General features: G+C 37.6%; 1 protein-coding gene across 1 annotated transcript; it reads right to left on the bottom strand.

Annotated features, from left to right (window-relative positions):
- Nucleotides 1-2,557: 2,557 nt before the first annotated feature.
- dhx30 (DEAH (Asp-Glu-Ala-His) box helicase 30) lies at nucleotides 2,558-23,273 on the bottom strand. Its single transcript, XM_084410409.1, has 20 exons — nucleotides 23,094-23,273; nucleotides 22,880-23,007; nucleotides 21,655-21,765; nucleotides 20,241-20,383; nucleotides 19,101-19,209; nucleotides 18,257-18,406; nucleotides 17,912-18,064; nucleotides 14,993-15,460; nucleotides 13,033-13,416; nucleotides 12,848-12,923; nucleotides 10,042-10,146; nucleotides 8,925-9,100; nucleotides 8,293-8,499; nucleotides 8,030-8,111; nucleotides 6,636-6,829; nucleotides 6,402-6,552; nucleotides 5,213-5,370; nucleotides 4,786-4,889; nucleotides 3,930-4,069; nucleotides 2,558-3,403 (listed from the first exon to the last, which is right to left on the bottom strand). The coding sequence occupies exons 1-20, from the start codon at nucleotides 23,266-23,268 to the stop codon at nucleotides 3,111-3,113; spliced, it is 3,507 nt and encodes a 1,168-aa protein (XP_084266535.1). The 5' UTR covers nucleotides 23,269-23,273; the 3' UTR covers nucleotides 2,558-3,110.
- Nucleotides 23,274-23,318: the final 45 nt, after the last annotated feature.

Below are 23,318 nucleotides of genomic sequence, written 5' to 3'. Positions count from 1 at the left end.
AAACGGAAAATTCTGTGTTTGGCGGGGGAAGAGTTTAGGTATGCAAGATAATACATAGGCCTACATACTTTAATCCCACTTTTCAAATATTTTCTATCTAAAATAAACACTTATCTGAGCTGATGTGTGATGGGAAAATGGAGAAGAATGAGTTCGGAAAACGGCGGATTCAAACTTGGGTCATCGCGTTAAAAGTTACTCTCCAAGCACTGATCTTTTTATCAGTGGTTTTTCTTTAGTAATTTTGTCTGCCTCAATCACACAATGGTGGGCGGAGTTAGTGTAATTAGTATTCTAAGGAGTAACAGGTGAGCATTTTGTCTTCTGTTTTATGTGTCCCTGCAGACTGTTCCAGCAAAACGTGAATGCAAATAAAAAATTTACTCTGCACACTGCTATCTTGTTTGCCTTTATACATTAAAACAAGTGTGTAGATTTGTTGTGATATACAAATACATTTTAATTATTTTAGTAAAACATAAATACCAATTTTTCAATTTTAAACAACATATTTTCTTTATAACACTATTGTTTCTCACATAGCAGCCTATACATAAGTCCAAAGACATAAAGCACCACCTTTATTTCAGGAAAGGGGTCCTTTGTAAGGGGATCATCATATTTGGCTGTGGTTGGCATCAAAAAGTTTGAAACTCCCTGCTCTAAATTATTTGCTTTCTTGAGACTTCAGACAGACATCTCGAGACGTTGTGGAATGCGAGCAAAGAAAGCATTGTATTTGTGTGTATTCAGGTGCATGAATTTGTTGCTAGCATTTGTTTCAAAGAAACAGTTGGAAGCCCCTCATGAAAAAAAAAAAAAAAAAAAAACTTTATGCACTGCAACTGCAATTGAACTCATTTGTATTAATGAATTTTTAGATCAGATTTCACTGGACAATTTAATTAGATTCCATTTAATTTAATTCTATTTCAAAACATATTATATCTACCATTAAGCATTAATAATGATGGTTCTTGAACCAGAACTAGTTACAAAAAGAATCAAGAATGAAAACAAAACCAGCATTCAATCATCACTGATTGGGTCACAGGGGTAAGATTTTATAGGAATTACAAATACAATATGAATACGAAAATGTTTTTTGTCCGTGCAGAATTTTGTAATTTGTCTGTGCGTTGTCATTGGATAATAGAAGAAAAACAAAAGCTTTAGTTATCAATAAATTGAACTGTATTTACATTTGTTCTTTTCAGGATCCCTGAAAATACACGAGTGAGTGCATATCGGACAGAAACCAAACCACTGCCCTTCATGTGGGAAGAGGTTCACCCGATCAAGTCATCTACTGATTCATCAAGAAAAGTATCGCACAAACCAGTGCGTAAAAGACAAAAAGAGGCATTTCACATCAGTCTAAGGGCATTTTTAGACCAGTAGATCGTTTGCTTTGTTCTGAAACAGGGACTTAATTTGTTATAATGTTGCATTTTCTTATTGGTACAGTTCGCTTTCACAAGGCAACCTTTCAAAGCGTACCAAAATGCGTTTATGCAAGTCACATGCGAGTACAACTGTCCTCTTATTGCTCAGACTCTGATAGCACACCGACATCACAGAAACGTCTGTTTGATGTCTGCATTTACATCTGCTAAATGTATTTTCAAGAGTGTTTGCTCATCTGCAATACATCTGAGACATCTCCTGTCACGTCATATAGACATCTAAAAGATGTCTACGATTTTTATGGTTTAGAATGTATGTAAAACTGCTCTTTCTAAAGCCAGGGACACACTTAACGACTGTAAGGCCGATTATTAATGTAATTTGATATTGTTGGAAACCGTCTGTAAGTGTGTTCAGTTCAGTCTTAGAATGTTGAAACTTAGCTAGTCGTTAAGTTTGTCCCCGGCTTAATATGTTTATCAGATGTATTTACACAGCAGATGTTTTCCAGATCTCTAGCAGACATCTTACAGATGTACCTGTGCTATCTGGGGAATTTCCTCTGTGTCATCCATCAATATGATTGACAAGTTCGCTCCACAAGCTTATTGTAGTTTATTCGATAGACTACTATACGAATGTAGCCTTCAATCCTGCATTATAATACAGCCTATACAATGCCGTTAAAGCATTTGCAGTTGCTTCGTCGGGACAGCATTCTTGCAATGCAACGAAGAGCAATTACATAAAGAAGCGCTTTTTAGTTTTCAACTGCGTTAACTAATGTGCTCAACTCACAGAATCAGACACTGCTGCTTTTTATAAAACACATTTGCCATTGCGAATTGATACCGCTTAATTCAATGGTCCAGACTGCCTTCTCACCTCAACCGAACCGCTCTAGAGTTCTCTTGCAATCGGGCCGAGACCAGCTCGCTCAGGTTGTCTCAGAGCGATTGTTTTGGTGCGGATCCTAGCGCGATTGACATGTTCATAAATGCCTAAACAAACTGAAATAAGCGAGAAACGTACCAGGTTCCAAAAACACACGCTCTAAACGAACCAGGTGTGAAAGCGCCCTAAAATAATGTATTTCATAGTAATGAAGTTTGGGCTTGTTCCACAAAGACATACAGAAACCTTGTTTGTTACTGTAAAAAAAAAAAAATGTATAGGTTATTTTTAATTTGGTAAGGTGCAATCTTACAGCATCATACATTTCTACATAGTTACAACATTGCAATGGTAGAAACAAAGTAGCCACGACGCAAATCTGTTGGGTCCTGATTTTGCAATACAAGATTGTCTGTTGAGTTCAGTGCTGCAGGTCTCTGTACATCTTTCATTGCTTAATTGACAAGAAATTAAGCAAATTATTTTAGTATTAAAGCGGCTTGATCGTATTTCCGTCTCTCAAACATTCAGCTTTTCTTCTTCATGAAAAGACCTTTGTGCAAAAATGTTTTACATCGTATACTAGTGAGAAATGTCACTGTTCTTTTAACTTAAATAAATTACTTCAAGTAGTGCTATTCAAACAGTTTGAGTCAACATGCCCCGACGTGACCCGTATGATTGTGTTCTGACAGGAGAGAGTTTGATTCATACTATACAATCTTTACCCAGACCGTCTTCATATGTACAGCTGTTTGGCTGGAATGGAAAAACATCTTTCTCAATTAATTTACAGTACCACGTGTCCATTAAAAACTGTCAGCCTTAACATCGTCTGTGGAGTTCAGACTGTTGTTGAAGTCATCCTGATCACTGCTAGCTTCTGAGTCTGTGTTATTCAGAAGGTCCACTAATAAGCCAATAAGCTCACTGTCCTTCCGGCTGTCTGAGCTGGATTCACATTCAGACGGTCGAAGATTGCGGTGGATCATGGCCTGTAGGGAAGTGCGCAGGTCCCACAGCAACTCCCAGACTTGAGGGGAAAACTCCCATCGTATGAGTGTATGACCTGGTAGTGCCACCTCTACCCGATCTCCCAAAACTAAAAAATTAAAAATGTATATGTATTACCACTGTATACACACAACTTTTCAGAGCAAACATGAATTGATAAATGAGCTTACATTATATTTTAGTATGAAGTTAATAATATGGAAGATTGTTTCCGCCATGGAATAAAGAAATATAGGTATTAAAACGCTGATGAACTTAAGCTGGACTGTGACGCTATTTTCTTCTGGTAACAAACTTTGTTGCATTATTTTCCTGTTATCACTGTAAAGCTGCTTTGAAACAATCTGTATTGTAAAAAGTGCTATATAAATAAATGTGACTTGACAATTTATCTCAAAATATTTTTTTTCTCAGAATTGTGAGACATGAACACACAATTGTTAAATATAAACTTGGAAATGTGAGTTCTAAAGATAAAATTGTGAGATATAAACTTGCAATTGCAAGAAAAAAGGTTAGAAAGAAAAGTCTTTTTCTTTTTTTTCGTGGCGGAAACAATCTTCCATGGAATCCTAGATCCAACTAACTCTGTGGTGATGGCAGGCATTCATTACCTCTCTCGCTTAGGTCACAGTCTGTGAGGAGCAACAACGCTAGTGGATGAACCACCGAAGAGTCTCTGATGAAGACTTGATCATTTGATTTCATAGCAGAGAAGAAAGTGAGCCAGCGACTCGGGAGATTCTGATTTCCCCTAAACGACACACAACACATGACTTCAACTGAACAGAACACGAATCATGTTTCTTAAACTCAGGCAAATTAATCTGCAATGTAGACTGTGATGCACATTTTCACCAGCACAGGCAAGGTGGTGACGTAATGAGGAAAGATAACTACATTAGCGTCCACACATACGTTGGATCTATATCGTTCTGTTTACTCTAAGCGTGCGCTGCAGTTGTGTCGTGTGCCGCCTTAAATGCCCGAGATATTTAAAGCAGGATGGATTCTGATTGGCTGCCGTCGTTTTTTTCTTATATAACTGTAAAATATTTTTTTGAAAAAGATTCCAAAGATGTTGTTTCTCTGTGTTTTTATCTTTATAGTTGTGGTGTGGACTCTGGATTCTTTTACATTTGGAACGATTTTTGAAACTACATATTTATCGTTATATTTATCCTTGGTGTGAACAGACCTTTACTAATTTCTCACGTGAAGAGGTAAATTAATCGTAAAAGAACATTATACAGATACAATAGCAAAAAAGATATGGGGTGAGAAATGGTCAGAATTCGGAATAGGACATTAATTACAGAATAAATCTCTGCTGTAATGCCCAATGTCTTCAAAAATAAATTTCCTATATAAATTCATCTTACAACAATACAAACAATAAACCATCAATGTCAATCTATCCATTTAGCAATTTTATTAATATCTCTATCTGACTCTAAACGTTATATTCACCTGTTGACAGAGGAGCGGTGCAGCACCACAGGGGTGCTTTCCGTACGGTAGGAAAGACTTTCTGGACGAAATCTTCCACCTTTGGTCACTGTGCCTCTTTTCACCTTGGTAAAGTTCAGATATTTTATTAATAGATATGCAGAAAGCCAGGGGTTATGTTTTGTGCTGGGACCAGTAATTACAAATATGTAATCCTTTGTCTGTTTTATAAGGCAATACAATTCACACAGTGAAACCATAAGCTTCGGGCTTGTCCACATAAAACCGGCCATCAAAACAAAATGCAGTACTTTCCACACAATACTTTTCATAATTTCGTTTTTTTAAAAAAAGTTTTGAAATGATCTTCTTAGAAAATAAATGTCACATATAAATGTCCTGCATATATAGAGTATCTGGAAGTGTATATGTGAACGGTGTGTGGTACCTGTATGAGGTTAGGATAAAGGCCAGCAACCAGCACTGCTTTAAGGAGCTGCTCCTGCTGACTGTGCTGGTTCAGATGAGACGAGAGACGCAGACATTCAGCAGAATGATCCAACAGTCCAGCATCTGCCAAATTTTCACTGAACTGTTGCATCAGGCCTGTTTAAGAGACAAAGGAAAGTTTTTTTTTTTTTTTTACTATGGCTCCAAAATGACTAAAAGCAGCATCAAACTGACTGAGTATTTTACACGTTATGGCCACTGCACAATTTATAAAGGCAGTGAAGAAAGGTAACAACACAAATTTACTTTAAAGACGCATGTCTGTGAAGGTTTTTACTCATCTAGGACACTTCTGGCAAAAACATTTTTTTCTAATTAATTTTACGTTATGGTTTGTTTTCAACAACGGTTTCTAAGGTTGTGGGTTTTTTTTGTGGACCCATTTCTATTTTGTAATTATGTTTTGTAGTTTCAGTAACTATAGCCAAATAATTGGTTGAAGAATCAACAGTAAATTGCCAGAGTTTAGATTTATATCTAAAATGTCATTTAAATCACACTTATTCACTCAGCAGCCGCTTTTATCCAAAGTGACTTACGACAAAGCGATTCATCGTAAGGAGGCAATAAGGAAGTCACATCTGTACAAATCATCTCACTCGTGGACAACAACGTATCATATCTACATATCTGTTGCTTTCTGATGTTGCAGAAAACAAGACATGCCCTGATTCACAGAACAGCTAAGTTTAAGATGACGCTTGTGTATGTCACATTAAAGTACGAGGAAACATGCTTCCTTACATGGACTCAGCATGCTCATAATGACAAATGAATTGACCAAAGCAAGTGCACCAACGTTACTCTGTTAACTCTTCTGTCTGGTTTGCTTGTTGGACAAAATTGTGGATTCTTTGTTTTGATTGGTCAGATCGCCAGTCAATCAAACTCCCAGCGGAGGGTGAATTGAGGGACAACATTCACTGATGCTCAAGAAGGAAGATGATGCATTAAGAGCCAGGGGTGTAAACTTTTGAACAAGAGCTCTACATTTTTCTTATTTTGTTAAAAGATAACTTTTTTTTTAATTTACCCTGATCATCCAAATAAAAAAAAAGTATTTACATTTTGCAGATTCTGCGAGGGGAATGTAAACTTTTGAGCACTGTAGATGAATTATGTCTCACCATGTATAAACCGCAGACTGGCTCCAGACAGAGTATATTTCTCCAGAAACTCCTGTTTATTCTCCTTGCCTTGTTGCTCTTTCCACCTCTGAACAACTCGACTGAAGACCAGATAATCACTGCAGCTGGACCCACTCAGAGCGGCCTTGGCCTACAGAGAGGAACACTATACATTAGCACAGAAAAGAGAACTCGTACTTGTGTGAGTGCTACTACAGACAAACAGACTCTGACCTTGGAGACGAGGGCCCGGTTCTGCATGCTGTTATAGAAGGGATCTCGAGTCAAACAGGCTGCCACAGACAAAATAGGAAGAACGCAAGAAAACAGAGCCGAGAGAACCAAGACTTTCCCCAAGCGCGGGTCACAGGACATGCAGGCCACGCGCTGTCCCAGCGGAGTCAGATTCTCTGAGCTGTCCAGCACACCTGACAGACACAGAGAGTGTGTGAGAGAGAGTCAGCTTAGCAAAGTCAAAGAGATTCAAATGTTCATTTGTACCATGTGCTATAACTTTGCTTAGTTTAAATAGAAAAAGGAAAAGTTAGGTTAATTTAAGGTAGTGTTTTTTTAATGTACCATAGATGTTGTGTATTTGTCTATCTTGCATGTGATGGTAATCTGCATTTCCATGCAGCAGAACAAATTTAGTCAAAAAAACAAAATGACTGCTAACGACATCTGTTCAGATCAACAATTATGCAAATATGATGAGGTGTTGAATTGCGTGTGTGTCATTTATAGCATTGGGATTTATGGTTTTAACATGCACTTCAGCATTTCAAGCAAGGTTATTATCGATAACTAAACCTAAACTAAAGCCATTAAAGTTGAAGTACTAAAATAACTTACATTTTAAATGAAAACAAAAATGATCATTAGTAATACATACATACAATCCAAAAAGTAATATTTAAGAAATAAAATATATTAAGAAATATTTTTAATAAAAAAAAATTTAATAATAATAAAAAAAAAAAATTATAACAAATATTTCTACTAGGGAAACAGTTACATTATCCTTAAAAATTTGATGTGGTCCTCAGGAAATCTTTTTCGGGTGTCTATTTACACCATTGTTGGCAGAAGCTATTTGCTCTAACTCCGCCCACCATTGTGTGTTTGAGGCAGACCACATTACAAAAGAAACCTGTCTGATAACAGGAGCAGTGGAGAGTAAGGCAAGTGACTACTATTTACACTCAGTGCAAAGAAAATACTTTTTGTTGCCGTTTACACCGTGCAACTGCAAACAGCCGCTGACGATCTTATTTTATTGTCTGTATGAGCTGTGAACTAAAGTATTTAAATCCGTTTAAATCTGCAAGTCAATGTAACACTGTCACACTGCAAAAGGCCAAATGCAAACACATTAATCTAGAAACACCTCAGTATATCAGTCTATTGAGAGATGAAATATGATCATGCTGTAACTAACATGAATGGGTTTTATCCATATTTTACTGATTGTGTATGTGAATTACACAGTCACACTGTTGTTGCTCTTGCAAATATTGCATTCGTTTGGACCAGTCTTCTACAAATGCTGTTAAACAAAATGAACTAATTGCATGATTTAACAGATTCACTTTGACAGCTCTACTTTCAGCAACAATTAACACCATTACCAATTTCCATTAGGTTCTTCACAGCAGCTTTCACTGCCTGCCTGTCTGGGGAGTCGAGCACTTGTGACAGGAAGTCCACAGCCTGCATGAGGAAGAATGACAAAGTTTTCAATCCAATCCAATGATCTGATCTTGACTATGTCGAGAACTGACAAAATTAAGAGAACTTTACTGAATTTTAAAGCAAGTAGATCAAAACAGTTATTCTACAAACTGTAAACAGTGACAAGAAAGCAGATTTTAACATGGGTTTGCTCCCTCACTTTGCTGTCTGGACAGTGGATCTTGGCTTGTATGACCACGCTCTCCAGAGGGGTGCGCAGGATTTCAGGGATGGGAAACGTGTCCATGCTGTCGAGCTGTTTTCGAGGATAGAGGTGGTAGGCATGTCCAGGTTGGCAGCGGCCTGCCCTTCCTCTTCGCTGAGTAACGTTTGCTTGTGAAATCCAGACCGTGTTCAGACCAGAGACCTGAGAGCACAAAGCAACAATCAGCTTTCAACGGCTTTACTTTTACTGCTATGCAAGCACTCATAACTTTAAAGTTACATTGAAATCAAAATGTACAAATCTTGTTTGTTTTTGTTTTTCATGGAATATTGCAGTTTATTATAAATGATTTATCTGTGCACATCATTATCGTTTTAAATTTATGTGCATCAATCTTTAATCAAAATAACTTGCAGCTTCTCTGATAACGAGGGCGGAGCAACCTGTCACTCATATGAGATCAGCCAATAGCAAACCACAACCATCCAATCAATTCCCCCCAGACAAAAGCAACCCCTGCCCCACATTTGTTCTTGTTTGAGAAGCAGTTTCACTCGGATATACGGCACAACAGGGAAGGAAAGACGACTTCCGCTTCATGCCGACTTTAAAGCAGTGGGAAGAACCTTTGTTCTGGGGTCATAGTTCTGCTCTTTCTGAGAGCCGGCGTCCACCACGTGCACGATGTCGTCTATGGTGATGGACGTCTCAGCGATGTTGGTGGCCAGGACGATCTTTCGCAGGCCCTTCGGAGGGCGCTGGAACACAGCTTGCTGATCCGCTACAGCCATACTGGAGTGCACTGCAGGAGAAACAGTCAAAGCGAGTCCTCAAAATGACTGGCATGCATTTCATTCACAGATGAATGGGAAGTAGTCAAAGACAAATATTAAAGGTATAGCGGAGGATTTTCCCGAATTTTAGAAAAGAACCGCCCTCTCCACTTTTTGAAAAAATGCACATGCGCAACACTCTACCTGCTCCCGAGAGGGAACGCCTATTAAACGTAAGCACGAGCTAATCATAGCTTACATTAACTTTTACTAGCAGTGATTTTAAATGGATTTCTCCAAATAGCATGCCAAACTTTACCTGTCAAATAGAAACTTCACGACTGAGGCATCAGTGGGAAGCCCAACCTGTGTTTTGAGCGCACGCCATCGTGTGAATCGTGTGCACGAGCACGTATGACGGCCTTACGTAAACATATCACCAGAATGATTGACACTTAGGAGGACCAATAGTTTTGATGATCCACCCGGAAAAAGAAAATCCTCCGCTATACCTTTAAGTAATGATTTGATTTATTGATCGATCAATATACCCGCTACAGCAAATAACCAGACGATTATGGCTATGTTCAGACTGCAGGCAAAACAGATTTTTTCTCAAATCAGATCTTTTCAGGCAGTGTCCGCACTATTAATTGCAAGTGATCAAATAAGATTTGTGTCCAAACGCTATATTTTTTCACATATAACTTTCTTTCTTTGTTTAACAGTTATTTATAAAAACATTAGATAGGACTGTTAAACAAAGACCATAAAGTTTAAACTAATGAAGACGACAGATAACGTGAGTGCTGTGTGATCAGACGCTGCCGTTCTCAGCGCCACCCGTCAAAATAAAAGTCCCGTTTCTAACATATCGGTTAACCTGAAAAACGTATCGGCTGAGGCGATATATCGGTCGACCACTAGAGGAGATATATATTATTATTAAAGCTGCAGCTGGTGTGCTTACACGGTAAAATCATCTGTGAGCCTGATCTGTAAGCCGCTTTCTCTTCCAGTTTCTGCTGTACGACTTTAATGTCTTGCCATCCTGGGAGGAAACACAACACAGCACCTGGAACAGAGCAAACACTGTCAGTCAGAATACAAGAGACCAGACAGAAGAGCAAAAGCTTGAGCAGACACATTTAAACATTTAACGTCTGCTATGGAAGAATGTGTATTCTTAGAAAAAAAAAAAAAGGTTCTCTTTAGAACTCTAGGGTTCTTGACTCAAGTTTGAAGAACTCTCTATGGCAAAAAGATTCAACATAAGGAGAAATGTTTTAATTGGTAATTTCTGAATTAAATGTATAAAAACAACATTAATCAGTTACAACTAAATACATAAAATGATCCTATGATAAAAGGTTCTATATATGAAGTGCCTGACAGAAAGAACCCTTTAAGGCAGTGGTTCCCAATTCCAGTCCTCGTGACCCACTGCTCTGCACATTTTGTATGTCTCCCTTATTTAACACACCTGAACCAGATCATCAGCTCATTAGGAGAGACTCCATGAACTGAACTGAGTGTGTCAGATAAGAGAGACCTACAAAATGTGCAGAGCAGTGGGTCACGAGGACTGGAATTGGGAACCACTGCTTTAAGGTTCCATATATAACCTTTTTATTTCTAATGGTGTGGTTTGTTTTCAGGAAACTCTGCCATTTATGTGCCTTTTAATTAATATTGATATAATTAATGGGGAAAAAACACTAACCACATCTGTTTAATAATGTGACTAACAAGTGTCTAATGCAAATCACAAAAACATTATTTGTCATTTTTTTCAATTGCAATTATTATTAATAAAAATACTTTTATGGTGTTAATAAGGAAAAAACGAACTATTGCAATAATACATATAATTGTACTATATGTATTTTTTTTAAATCAAGCGTTTAATAATCATAATTTATTAAAATACATTTTATAATAAAACAAAGTATTAATAAACTTATTATTTATTTTAAATTAGTATTATCTTTTTTATCATTTCATTTAAATTTACAGAACAGTAAAATTTAAATATAACATTTCTTGTCCTAATTTCTTTGCTTTCAAACTTTAAACCATTGAACTTTTATTTTGGCAGAAAACCATGGGGAGACCGTAACGCTTTGTTGACAACAACAGATTTATAAAGATTCTTATTACGAATATGGGAAGTTGATTGGCACATGTTGCGCTCCCAAATGCAAATTATAAACGACAAACACACAGCACTTGCAGAGTAGCATTTACTGTGAATCGAAACTGAAAATGAACACGTTTCTTTACTCTGAAACATGCAGCGTGTCGGACTATATATTTATATAATTACATCACAACCGTTGCAATTTGATGATCGCACTAAGCCATATCACACTCTTAGAACAACCACGCACTGTCAAAATTAATACAAATATACCGGGACACTAGCGAGTAACAGTTTCAACGTCGATCTTTACTCTCATTTGGTGCTTTGAACCCTGGCCAACATGCTAACAGTGTCACACAGATGTTGCAGTGAGCTCCTGCAGCGCTGCTAGAAGCAATCCGTGCATAAAATAAATGTATTCGAAAACATAATATTTTGCAGTTTATTTAGTAATTGTTTAAGGCCATTCAGTGATTTCAATCAGCATAACCTGTCAATAAAACTGTATTAATTCCAAATTTACTGTGGCAAATTTGAAACAATGCAGCAAGTTAGGAGACAAATAAAAAGCCATGATATATTCCAAGCGAAATCAAAGAACGAACTGGTATGACGTCATTTCGAACAAAATCAGGCCAAAACGAAGTTTGTTTCAGGAGTTCAAAACAGCTTGACAAAGTGAACTTTGTGGAAAAGTTTGCTCTGGCTTATAAACTACCATTGGTCCGTGGTGATGATAAATAAGTAGGCATGTCTTTGAGGCTCTGCCTACTTTGAATTGCGAGTAGAGTTTACCTTCCTACTTTTCAGCACATTGGTAACCATGAAAACTTCAACAAATTCTTTTAATTGTTAAAACAACACTTATTTTAAAATAACACTTAATTTCAACATTTATTATCCTTATCCAGTTCTATGCAAAGCATGCTGGGAACTAGAAATCCACCGCCCAACTTCAAAAGTTAAAGACAATTTTATTATAAGTTACTACAACTTTATTTTTTTGGCCCCTAACATCTATGCTGGTTGTGGCCCTGGTACTTGAGCTTGAAGTGGCAAAATATGGTTTCATAAGAATTTCAACAATAACCTTTTTAAGTAAAATGGTTTTCCTGAGAACTGCTGGTGTGTGTGTGTGTGTGTGTGTGTGTGTGTGTGTGTGTGTGTGTGTGTGTGTGTGTGTGTGTGTGTGTGTGTATGTGTATGTGTATGTGTGTGTGTGTGTGTGTGTGTGTGTGTGTGTGTGTGTGTGTGTGTGTGTGTGTGTGTGTGTATTATGGCTGTCAACAGATTCAAACTAATTGTTTAACACTGGTAAATGCATTTAACAAAGTGTTAATATACAGGACCTATTTACACTTGACACTTCATGCGTCTTCTCTGATCAAATAGCCATTCGATTTGTTAATTGTTCCATTTCCAATTGGCCACATAAATGCGTCTCCACAAAACAATTATGAATCCGATCTTCAATTCCCACACTACGCAACTTCAAGAGTTCATGTCACCAAAAGCAGCAGATATGAACTGCATTTTTCTATCAGACAAAACACATGAAGTGGCCGAGTGTAAATACTGTAGGCCCAAAGATTATCACCTCATCTGCTTTGTGCACCCTTGAAATCATCGTTACCTGGCTCTCCAGATGTGTGAATATGGCCTATCACATCAGCCACCAGATCAAGATCAGGAGCGACGTCTTTTTCTTCCTTGAGACGAAGAATAAAAGCAAACCTTTTTAACTGTGGTTAAAAATCCTAACAGCATGAACCACACAACCAAACCAGATGATATATCTCAGCCTTCATCTGAACGTACCGCCCCGTTCCTCTTCTCCCTGCTCTTCTCCGGTAGCGGCCGACCCATCTCGGTCATCACCTCTTCCAGGTACCTCGCCTGCACCGGGTGCATGAATCCAGGCACACGCACCACTGGGCATCCGCCGAAATACTGAGCCAGCCGGCGAGTGTCTCCGGTCGCGCTCATCAGAACCACTCGCAGCTCTGGGTTCTCCTTCAGGACTGAGAGCAGCAGGGCCAGAAGCAGGTCGGTGTTGACGTCTCTCTCGTGGACCTCGTCCACTACGACGTGGCTGATGCCCTGGAGACCGGGGTTGGACTGCAGTTTCCGCAGGAGGACGCCGACAGTGAGGAAGAGCAGAGCGCCACCACTGCGCTCAGGAGGACGAGATTCAAGACGCACCTGGAAGAGCCAGAGACATGCGTTTAAGTCTCAAGAAAATGCTGCATTTCAGGGACAGGTAACTTTTTATATCCCAAACATGTGATGGGCTGATAAAATAATATTCTCTAAGGCATAGAGTTATCATAGTAAACTAAAACTAAACTAAATAAAAAAATAAAAATACCAACGAAACATTTCTTATTTTCATTTAGCTTGTGTACTAAAACAACTAAAACAAGTTAAAAACTATAGACATATTTAAAAAAAACAATTGAATAAAAACAAAATGACTAAATCTTTAAGAAACATTTAAATCAAAACAGAAAAATGCCAAATAAATACGGTAAAATATTAATACAAACTATAATAGGATCTCAATGATATAGTCATATTCCTGTCAAATGTACTTTTTAGTTTTTATCATATTTAGTACACATTTTCGTCATGCTGCATAATGGTTAGATTGATGATCACTATTTTGCTCAAAATGACAATCAATTATCATAAATAGAAATGTTTTTAGCTTTCACCTATAAGCACATTTCAAGAGAATGTGAACCCATATGGTTTATTTTCTTATTTATTATAGGCTATTTATCGTATACTCTACTGGTAAAACAAGAAACTTCTCAAAAAAATAAAACAGTGAAATTCCTAGTAATCCAATCATTCCAAATTACATTAATGTTTTTCTATTAAAACAACAGCAAAAAGACTTTGTATCTTCACACAGAGTAAGTGCAGTTATTCAGCAAACACGATCGCAAATATAGTCGAGATCCATGTTTGGATTTATTGCAGTTCATCACTGAAGGTTTGACCGCAGATTTAGTCGCAGCAAACAGAGCAAGCGGCTCGAGACAGAACACAGACCGACTGAATAACACTTTCATTTCAGTTGCCAGATTGCAAATATTGAGTAAAACAGGCCAGAAAACGAGTTCTTTTAACAGAAAAGCTCTGATTGGAGGATTTAAATTCTCGAAATCCGGCGACTAGAAGCATGAAAGCTCGTAGCGGCTTGTTAAAAACAGTCTGTAATGTTTCGTCTCCTCTTTTATTTAACAAAAACAAAGAGAGATTTTGGTCAAGTTTTTATTTTATTTTTAAACTACATTTTAGTCTCGTCTTAGTTGTCAATGATATTGCATGTTGATATAATCAGTTATCATTTAAAGATGTTGGCGTCGTCTCGTTTAGTCTCGATTTCTTTCACGAAATGAACACTTCTGAAAAAAGAAAAAAAGTATGGGCAGGGACTTGATTCTATCCTTAAATTGCTGATTGGATGTTGAGATGAGACTTCAAAATGGAGGCGTCGATAGTGAGAAAGGGGCGGGGTTTAAGCAGACTAAATGATTGGAGAAGTCCTACATATGTCACCAGAGAGATCTTCCGTTACACCGGAAGATCCAGTTATGACATTGATTAAAAATTCATGGTCAACAAATCACAACTCATGCAGTAATATCATTTGTATCACATAATAAAACCAATAACACGCTTTTAAAAAAATAGATAATTTAACTTAAAGCAAAAAAGCACAGATTTCTGAACAGACTGAAAAGGGCAGAAATGTTTTGGATGTTCTTACCTGGTATCCCACACAGTTGCGGAGGGTAGGTCCCATCTCCTGCGCCACACGCTGCGCCACAGACACGGCACTGATCCGACGAGGCTGTGTGACCAGGATGTTGCATTTGGCCCCGTCTCCGCTCCTAACGCGCCCCTCCAACAGGAACCGTGGGATCCGTGTGGTCTTCCCGCAGCCCGTCTCTCCAGCAATCACGACCACCTGTGATGATTTCACGGCTGCGAGCAGGCTCTCTTTATAGGAGTCCACCGGAAGCTCCACCCCTCGCCCAGGCCCCGCCCCCATCCACAGACCGAGCAGGTAGTCGCTGAGACTGTCCTCCTCCTCGGGGCGCAGAGGGCGGTATGGCTTATTAGTAATAGCATCTTTAATGAAGTCGTCATCATCATCTGAACTGATGGAAGACGATTGAACTGATAGCTGCTCCTCTTCATCCCACAATTTCTGAACTTCAGCCTCCACTGGATGCTAAAACAGATATCAAAAAGTTATGATGCTACAAAATTATTGAAATAATTGAATAAAAATTGATTTTGTTTTACTGTACTGGTAGATTTTTCACGTTTATCAGCTAGATCCCCTGTTCTTGTCCATTTCTGGACCATTTTACTTTTTACATTATTCTTGATTTTTCAGTTCAGAATGAATACTTTTTTTTTTTTTTTTACTTAAATGTCAAGCAAGTTTAATGCTCATTAACTCTTTCCCCACCAGCGTTTTTTTTTTTTTTTTTTTGATCAGCGTTTTTTTTAAATCATTTTCACAAAAATTTCAAGGCCCCTGGAATATTTTGTTGTATGAACATCTGAACATACAATATCAAAAGAAAGAACAGACCCTCTAAAATTTAAACAACAAAAAAAACGTTTTATTCTAGCTTCATGCATTCCCTTTATATCAACACTTGAACATGGGCAAGTTTCATAAACAAAGCAACATTTTGAGCAAAAAGCTGAGAAATTCACGTTTTTGTCAAAGACTTCATCCAGATCGGATTCAGAACGATGATCAAAACACAGATGGAGTAACCATCCAATCAAGTTCATATCCAAAAATGAATTCAAATAAAAACTATTAGTAACACTTTATTTTAAGGTTACAGTTACATGTTACATGCTAGTAATAACAGTAAATTATACATAATAACAAGTAACTAACCCTAATCCAAATCCTAAACGTAACTATAGTAAGTACATGTAGTTAGTTCATATTAATCAGTACCGTATTGTTCCGAATATAAGACCGTTTTTAAGATCTGTTTTTAAAAATGTCCCTTTTGGAAAAACTTAAGAAAATGCTTTTATTTGAAAATAACTTTCATAATGCATATTTTTCATATTTTATTTTTTGTATTGAAAGTATGGTAAATACTTGTCAAATGTACCAACCATCACATTAAAAAATAAACACTTTCTGGCATACCATAAAAAATAACCTGTAACCCTGAATTAAATAATAATTAGGCTATCCATCTCATAGTGAAAACCATGTAGCCTACCAAAATTGTATTAACAGTAGAAGTGAAAGCTTATTCGTTTTGAAATCTGGGTACCGTCTTATGTTTTAAAATCACGTACGGGGTTAGGTTAGGGCTGTTCAATATAGCTAAAAAAATTATCACGATATAATGTTTCATATCATTCGGTATCGATACTTATTGACTTTTTCTTTTTGAAGACAAGTAGAAAAGTCTGAATTTAAACCAATGTTTTTTATTTTATTTATCCACATTATTAAAGCAAACAACAAATAATATTAGTTTTAGCAGTCAAAAATGAAATGTAAACAAAAATATATTCTTTATGTCTTACATTAAGATAAAAAAGTAAGTTGTTAAAGAAACTCTTGAACTTAAATAAAATGTTACAAAATGTGTGCAATGTAAAAGTGTAAACGTAGAACAATCAAGGCAAACTTTGAGGCAGATCAACATCTGTAATAAGTAGGGGTGTGACGGTTCACAAAATTCACAGTTCGGTTGGATACGACACAGTGATGCCACGGTTCGGTATGTTTTCGATACAGCAAAAAGAAAAAAAAAGCCAGAGAAATTTCCTTGATTAAAAAATAAATAAATAAAATAAAAAAAAGAAACTTTTAGTTTTATAAATGGGGGTGATATTTGATGGATGAACAAATAATGTTTTGGTTATCACATTAAAAATAACATTTAAATATGATAATATTTTAGTTTTGAAGTGCTGGAAAAAGATGTGTGATGTACTTGAAAGCATTTTACTATTCCTGCCAAACTTCCATGGTTACAGTTAGTGTTACTACACTAAATCCATGGTGAATGTTGCAGATCAGTGGACTTAAAGCCTATAACTAGTTCATTCATGGCACAGTATTTCTCCTGGTTTCCAAGTCAGCGCTGTTTGATGCGTTAATAACGGAGAAATTTGAATGCTTCTCACTAGATCTCGCAGCGATGTTATTACTTCTGTGGAGAATTCAAATGCTTTCTTTACTGGATCTCTTAGCGATGTGTAGTAACGGTGTGGCTTGATCAAGATCGGCTCGCGCTGCACTGACATTGATGGTCCAAACTGATAAACGGACCGTGAAGCACATAATAATAGCGCAGTTTGGTTCCGCTTTCATTAGGCTTGCTATTTGATGTTGGGCAACGTTGTGGTGGTCGCGCCAGCGCGCGTGCATTTGAATGAAAATATTGAGCGCTTTATCGAACATTTTTTATATCATTACAGACAATGGTGTACCGTCGATAAATACCGATACCGTTTTATCGCCCAGCCCTAAACTAGGTCACCTTAAAATAGTGTAACCAAATTATTTGTGCTCATCTATATTCGAACATCCATAATTATGAAATGTTTATCCATTATGTACCTAGTGCTAAGTGAAAACACAGATTGGCCAAAGCCTCAGTCCAGAGTGAGTTCTCATGCATGTCACCTGTGAGAGGTACTGTTGAATCCTCTGTTCTAGATCCTTGGGTATTTCAACACGGCAGGGTCGTCTGTGCCTCTCGCCTGCTTCACGCACCTCCTGCTGATGGTACCTGGCGTGAGTCAGAGGGTTGTTCTGCTCATCCAGAAGCTTCAGTTCCTGTGGGCAAAAACAAACCAGTCAGGTGGTGAATATCAGTGCTGGTGCTAGATGACAAGCACAGTACTTCCTATTGAAACGGGAAGTAAGGGTTACCAATAGTTACTTCACAACTATGGAAATTGATTTGCTTTTTGAAGCTGCTTTAACTTCTGGAATAATCTGCTGAGTGTCTGTCCTACACAAACCAACCTTAAACCGGAGACAAGCCAGTGCTGCTGCTTTAGACTCCGCTTCCAGTCTACGCCGGCCGTGAGCAGTAAAGGTCATCTCCTCCGGCCAGCGCAAGGTCAACTCGCATGTCTTCACCGTCCCACCAGTCGTTCTGTACTGAAGCAGCTCCTTCACGCGGGAGAGCGGAGAAACAGAAACACAGAGGAAAGAAACCAAACAGGAGAAAAAGAAACATCAATGAGTGCGTTTACATGCACGTTCTCAACCCGATTATGCTTAAGCTGACAATGCATATGGTCATGTAAATGTGTTAACCTTTTGTCTTTTATCGGAATAAATAGCTTAAGCGTAAACAAACACAGCAACATTTTCTGCACCGATTTCCACGGCATATAAATAACCGCGCTTCTTTGGCTTATTGAAGTGCACATGTGTGATCATGTAACAGGAAAGCATCTTTACTGTGGATTTAAGCGCAGACAGAGCGAGCGTTTCGCAGTAGGGGAGGAAGAAATAAACTCTTGATCCAAGAAATAAAAAAATGGGTCATCTCATGCTGCCAAAGTAGTGGTTCAGTCTAAATACTGTTTAGAGCTTACTTATTTAACATCACATCTCACATAACAAATGGAATCATTAAGGTAAACAAATTATTAAGTTTTAACATCACTACCAGGGAATGACTTGATTTTTTATTAAGTCTTGTAAACACGGTTATTGGTTTGCATATAAACCACAACAACTGGTTAATTCAATAAACTGCTTTTTGGGACTTATCAGCGTATATCGGTCTGTATTGTAACATGCTTGTTTTGTCTTTTTGTCAGATGTGTGTGCTGGTCAATAACAGTTTCTAACTCACTCTGACTCTACAGGATGATGTGGCGACCTGAATGACAGTACCCAGAAGTGCCCTCGGCTTTGGAAACATGGAGAGTGCCTCAGTCACAGTCGGATCCTCTTCTATTGGCCTATAACATATAAAATATCAGGTACAGATGGAGATCAGACCAAATGCACAGACATGTCCAACAATGATGCATCAAATAATGTGTCAAATCTATGTGAGAGTACTATATTGAATCATAGCATATGGAAAACTGGATTTCTGAATCTGATCTCCAAAGCATTTTTTCTGCCAGTGTAAACAAAGACCAAAAGCCGATTCGGACAGTAATTGTTTCTCATGAAGACGTCTGTAAAAATAAATTTGCATGGTTACAAAAGATAAACATTTTACCTGGCTACCTGGTTGACTAGCAGATGTCATGCAAGCCCTAATTTATATAAACGTACATAACAAATATTGTAAAATGTTATTGCATACCTGTTGCTGCCATAATAATGCCCATTTCAAAACATTACATGATCTTGTTGTCTTATGTATTTTTCTTCCTTACAAATAGTGGAGCAGGGAAGTAATATTATTTTTTTAAACAGTATCCAAAATGTTTGTAATAAAACTTCATACTAAAAATGCATGCACATTACTGTACAGTGCATGGCAGTGGTTACAAATATTTACAATAAGACTTTTGGAATGATCTCTTCTTGTATGTAATTTAGCCAGGACTTTTTAAGCGGGTGGTGGGAGAAAAACACTGACATTCTGGAATCAGATGACTCCCATGAGAAACAATTACCCTCCAAATAGGGCTCAAGCCACATCTGCTGACAAAATGGGGTACCTCAGGGATCGTTGCTTGGCCACATCCACTTTTTGAAATACAGAAAAATCACTAGAATGAATTAGGCACATTGCTTTTGCTTACTACATCACTAACAAGTGCCTATCCTTGCAAGAATATTCTGTCAGTGATGTATTCCCAATGTAAATTGCTTAAGACTGCACTACGTTTATCGTCATTTAATACTTGGCACATTGTGATTACACCGATACTTTTGCGCTACATTTGATGCATCTATATACTTGAATATGACTGGAATGATGAACATGAAATGATAAACTCAGTTGGAGTATTCGGGAAGAGTATTAGACTACCCTTGGGCTCTTTCATTCCGTGTTTTCTTCTGGAAAGGCAGAGACTCATCAGCTTGCTCTTCATCGTCCCAGACAGATGTCGGCCTACCTTTCGGTCTCGTCTTTCCTGTTGGTTGGTTTCCTTGACCAAGGACTCCCAGCTCCTAAAGACACAATGCACAATTTTCAGGATTACTAAACCTATAAATAGTGTTGTAAATCATCCATCTTTGTAAACAGCACAGAAAGCAAACCAAATTTGAATGGTTAATAATGCTAAATGATATAACTTGTGTGCGGGTGTGTATATGTAGTATAGCCCATGATGAAGAGTTGCTTGCTGCAACTCTTCATCATGGGCTATACTACATATAGAAAAAGAAGCAAGAGACCATGCTGTATTTAAAAACAAAAATGTTTGAATTTGAATAGGTCATTTGCAGATCTCTATGTCAGTGCTTCCCAAACCTGTTCCTAGACACACACCAACTGTACACATTTTCAAGCTACTGTTTTCCATACTCTTTTCATAAAATTACAATGAATAGGGACCAAAGCTTTTGAGCTTTAAACATGAATCAAAAGCACAATAAAAGAGTAAAAGTCCCCCTGTGGTGAAAATCCAGCTTTTAATGTTGTTTATATGTCTATGTGGTGTTATTAATATGTTTTAAGACAAACCATGTGCAAATTCATAAGTCAACAGCATTGTTGAGTATTTTCTCCTTAAAACTGCAGTGAATCAAAGTCTCAAAAACACGGTTTGAAATCGCTGGTGTTTCTGACGTCACAAACGACCCTGTAACCAATCAGATCACCGTGTGATCATCAACGAGTGGATCTCTGAGCTGGTGTGAGAGAGTTGGGGAGAGAGGTGGAGGCGGGGCTCATTTACATATTCATAGAATCGCGCATACTAAATGAGGCAAGGGTGTAGAGTTACATTCAAGCTATATTAAGGCATGAAGAGATTTTTTTTCCAAGAAAAAAACTTTAAATGTGTAATTTTGGTGAGTAAGTTTTGTGTAAATGTGTAAGTTTTTAGGCATAAAATGATTGACTACAGGGAGACTTAAAGTCGTGAACTGGGGAAGATTATCAGTGAATAACAACATGGCTTTAATTACTTGGAATATAGCGCACAAGTAGTATGGACTAGTTTAATTAAACTTTTATGGTGCTTTTGCATCTCTTTTCATGGTCATTACATGGAAAATATTGACTGGCGCAGTCCCCAGAATTTCTTCTTTAAGGCCCAAAATATAATTCAAGCTAAATTGAAGATCAAACTGGTGACGTAATTTCAAACAAAATCAGGCTGAAACCAAGTTCATTTGGAGGTCATTTCGGGAGGTCAAAACAGCTTGCCAAGGCTCCCTATTCTATGAGTATTTGCTATGGTGGAGGTGATGAAGTGACTACAGCTCACACTTACTCTGAGCTTACAGAGAGCTGCAGCTGCTGCTTGACGCTCGGCCTCCAGCTTACGAGACCCAAAGCCCTCCGCCTCCATCCTCACGGGCCACTGAAGGGTGACTGTTGCTCTCTGAAAGACATTGGGATAAAGTGTAAAACAAATACAATGGTATTACCATATTCATCACACAGTAACGTTTCATCAAGCTACAGAACATGCTTCTTTATATGAATGAGCTGTCCAGATCAGGGATTATTTAGGGTGTGTGCCAATCTGAACACTAAGGACTAAATGTTGTTTTGTTTTTTTGGTACGGACCAAAAACAAACCAAGCGAACCGAACTACAAGTGTGAACACAGCCTAATGCCACAGACCCGCGCATATATGATCATTCCATTGGTGAGGTACCCCATCCTAAAATTTAAAAGGCATATACATATAAATTATGTATAAAGACCCAATTTATACTGTGAAAAATAATGTGTGTAATAGATTATGTGGAAAATATTTAGTTTACAATTTTACTCACTATAGCACTGTATTGTGTATTATTTGTTTATTTATTTTTAAATCTAATTTTCTAATTCATTGTAATTTTTTTTATACATTTACTAATATCAAACTTATTTTAAACAAATAATTATTTATTTTATTCATTTATTTATATCAAATTTACATTTTAATATATTTTTTATTTAATAAAAAAAAATATTGACATTTTTATAAACTGTTTTTCTTAAAACATTTCCCCGAACCCCCGTTTTTTTCTTTAAGACGGTTAATAACTTTTAGACCTGAATTTTTTATACAAAGCAGTGTTTTTTGTCCACTTCAATGGACATCACAACTAAAGCAACATAAAAATCCTCATATTTTAACCATATGAATGTGCATATAAAAAGGTTGGTTACCCATGCCTGAAGCTCAATCAGATTTAGCTAGGGGGCGGTATCTTCATTGTGATTGGTTGATCAGAGACCAATAAGTGAGCAGGCATTACGCATATTATAAAACATAAAAATATTTTGGTTTACACCAAAAACCATGTGATGTCCATTCCAATGGTCGCAGTTATCTGAAGGGGATAAGTCAGTTACATAAAAATTAGACTGGTCTAATTTGAAACCGAAAAGTGAGAATGACTACCCCTAACTAACTGCTATGGTTAGGTCATACTAGCTCTTTAGACACAGTCTGATCATAACTGCACTGTTAAAGCATCTGTTTCAGAGAGGGTCTAACCTTGACCTCCCCATCGCTGCAGCTGTACTGGATGTACTGGGACAGATCGGACAGACCCAGGGATTTGGACAGTGTGGTGTACAGGAGGCTCTTAGGTTGAGGAAACTCTCGGAGAAGATCAGGACCACCTGTACGCAAATGACACTGTCAGAAATATAAAAGCGCGTGCGTTGAGAATCATTAGTCTTTCGCATGATGATCTCTTGCATCTTACCTTTGTGAGCAGTTTCCGGCGGAGAGTGGCGATGTTTATGGATGACACCGGTTTTAGTCCTATACTGACTTACAAAAGTCCAGTTTGACCAGATGTCTTTATTAATTTCAAGAGTTTTTCTCCTTAAAGCGACGAGTGCCCTAACCGGCATGAGTGCAGTGCAGGACATCGCCATGTCTATTGTCTTCTTCGCCGCTTTTGACGCGTAACCTACTGGCGACAGCG

The sequence above is a fragment of the Rutilus rutilus genome (genome assembly GCF_951802725.1).
Source record: "Rutilus rutilus genome assembly, chromosome: 6".
Classification (NCBI taxonomy): Eukaryota; Metazoa; Chordata; class Actinopteri; order Cypriniformes; family Leuciscidae; genus Rutilus; species Rutilus rutilus.
Note: the sequence above shows the minus strand (reverse complement) of the source record. Positions and strands in the feature narration are given on the sequence as shown.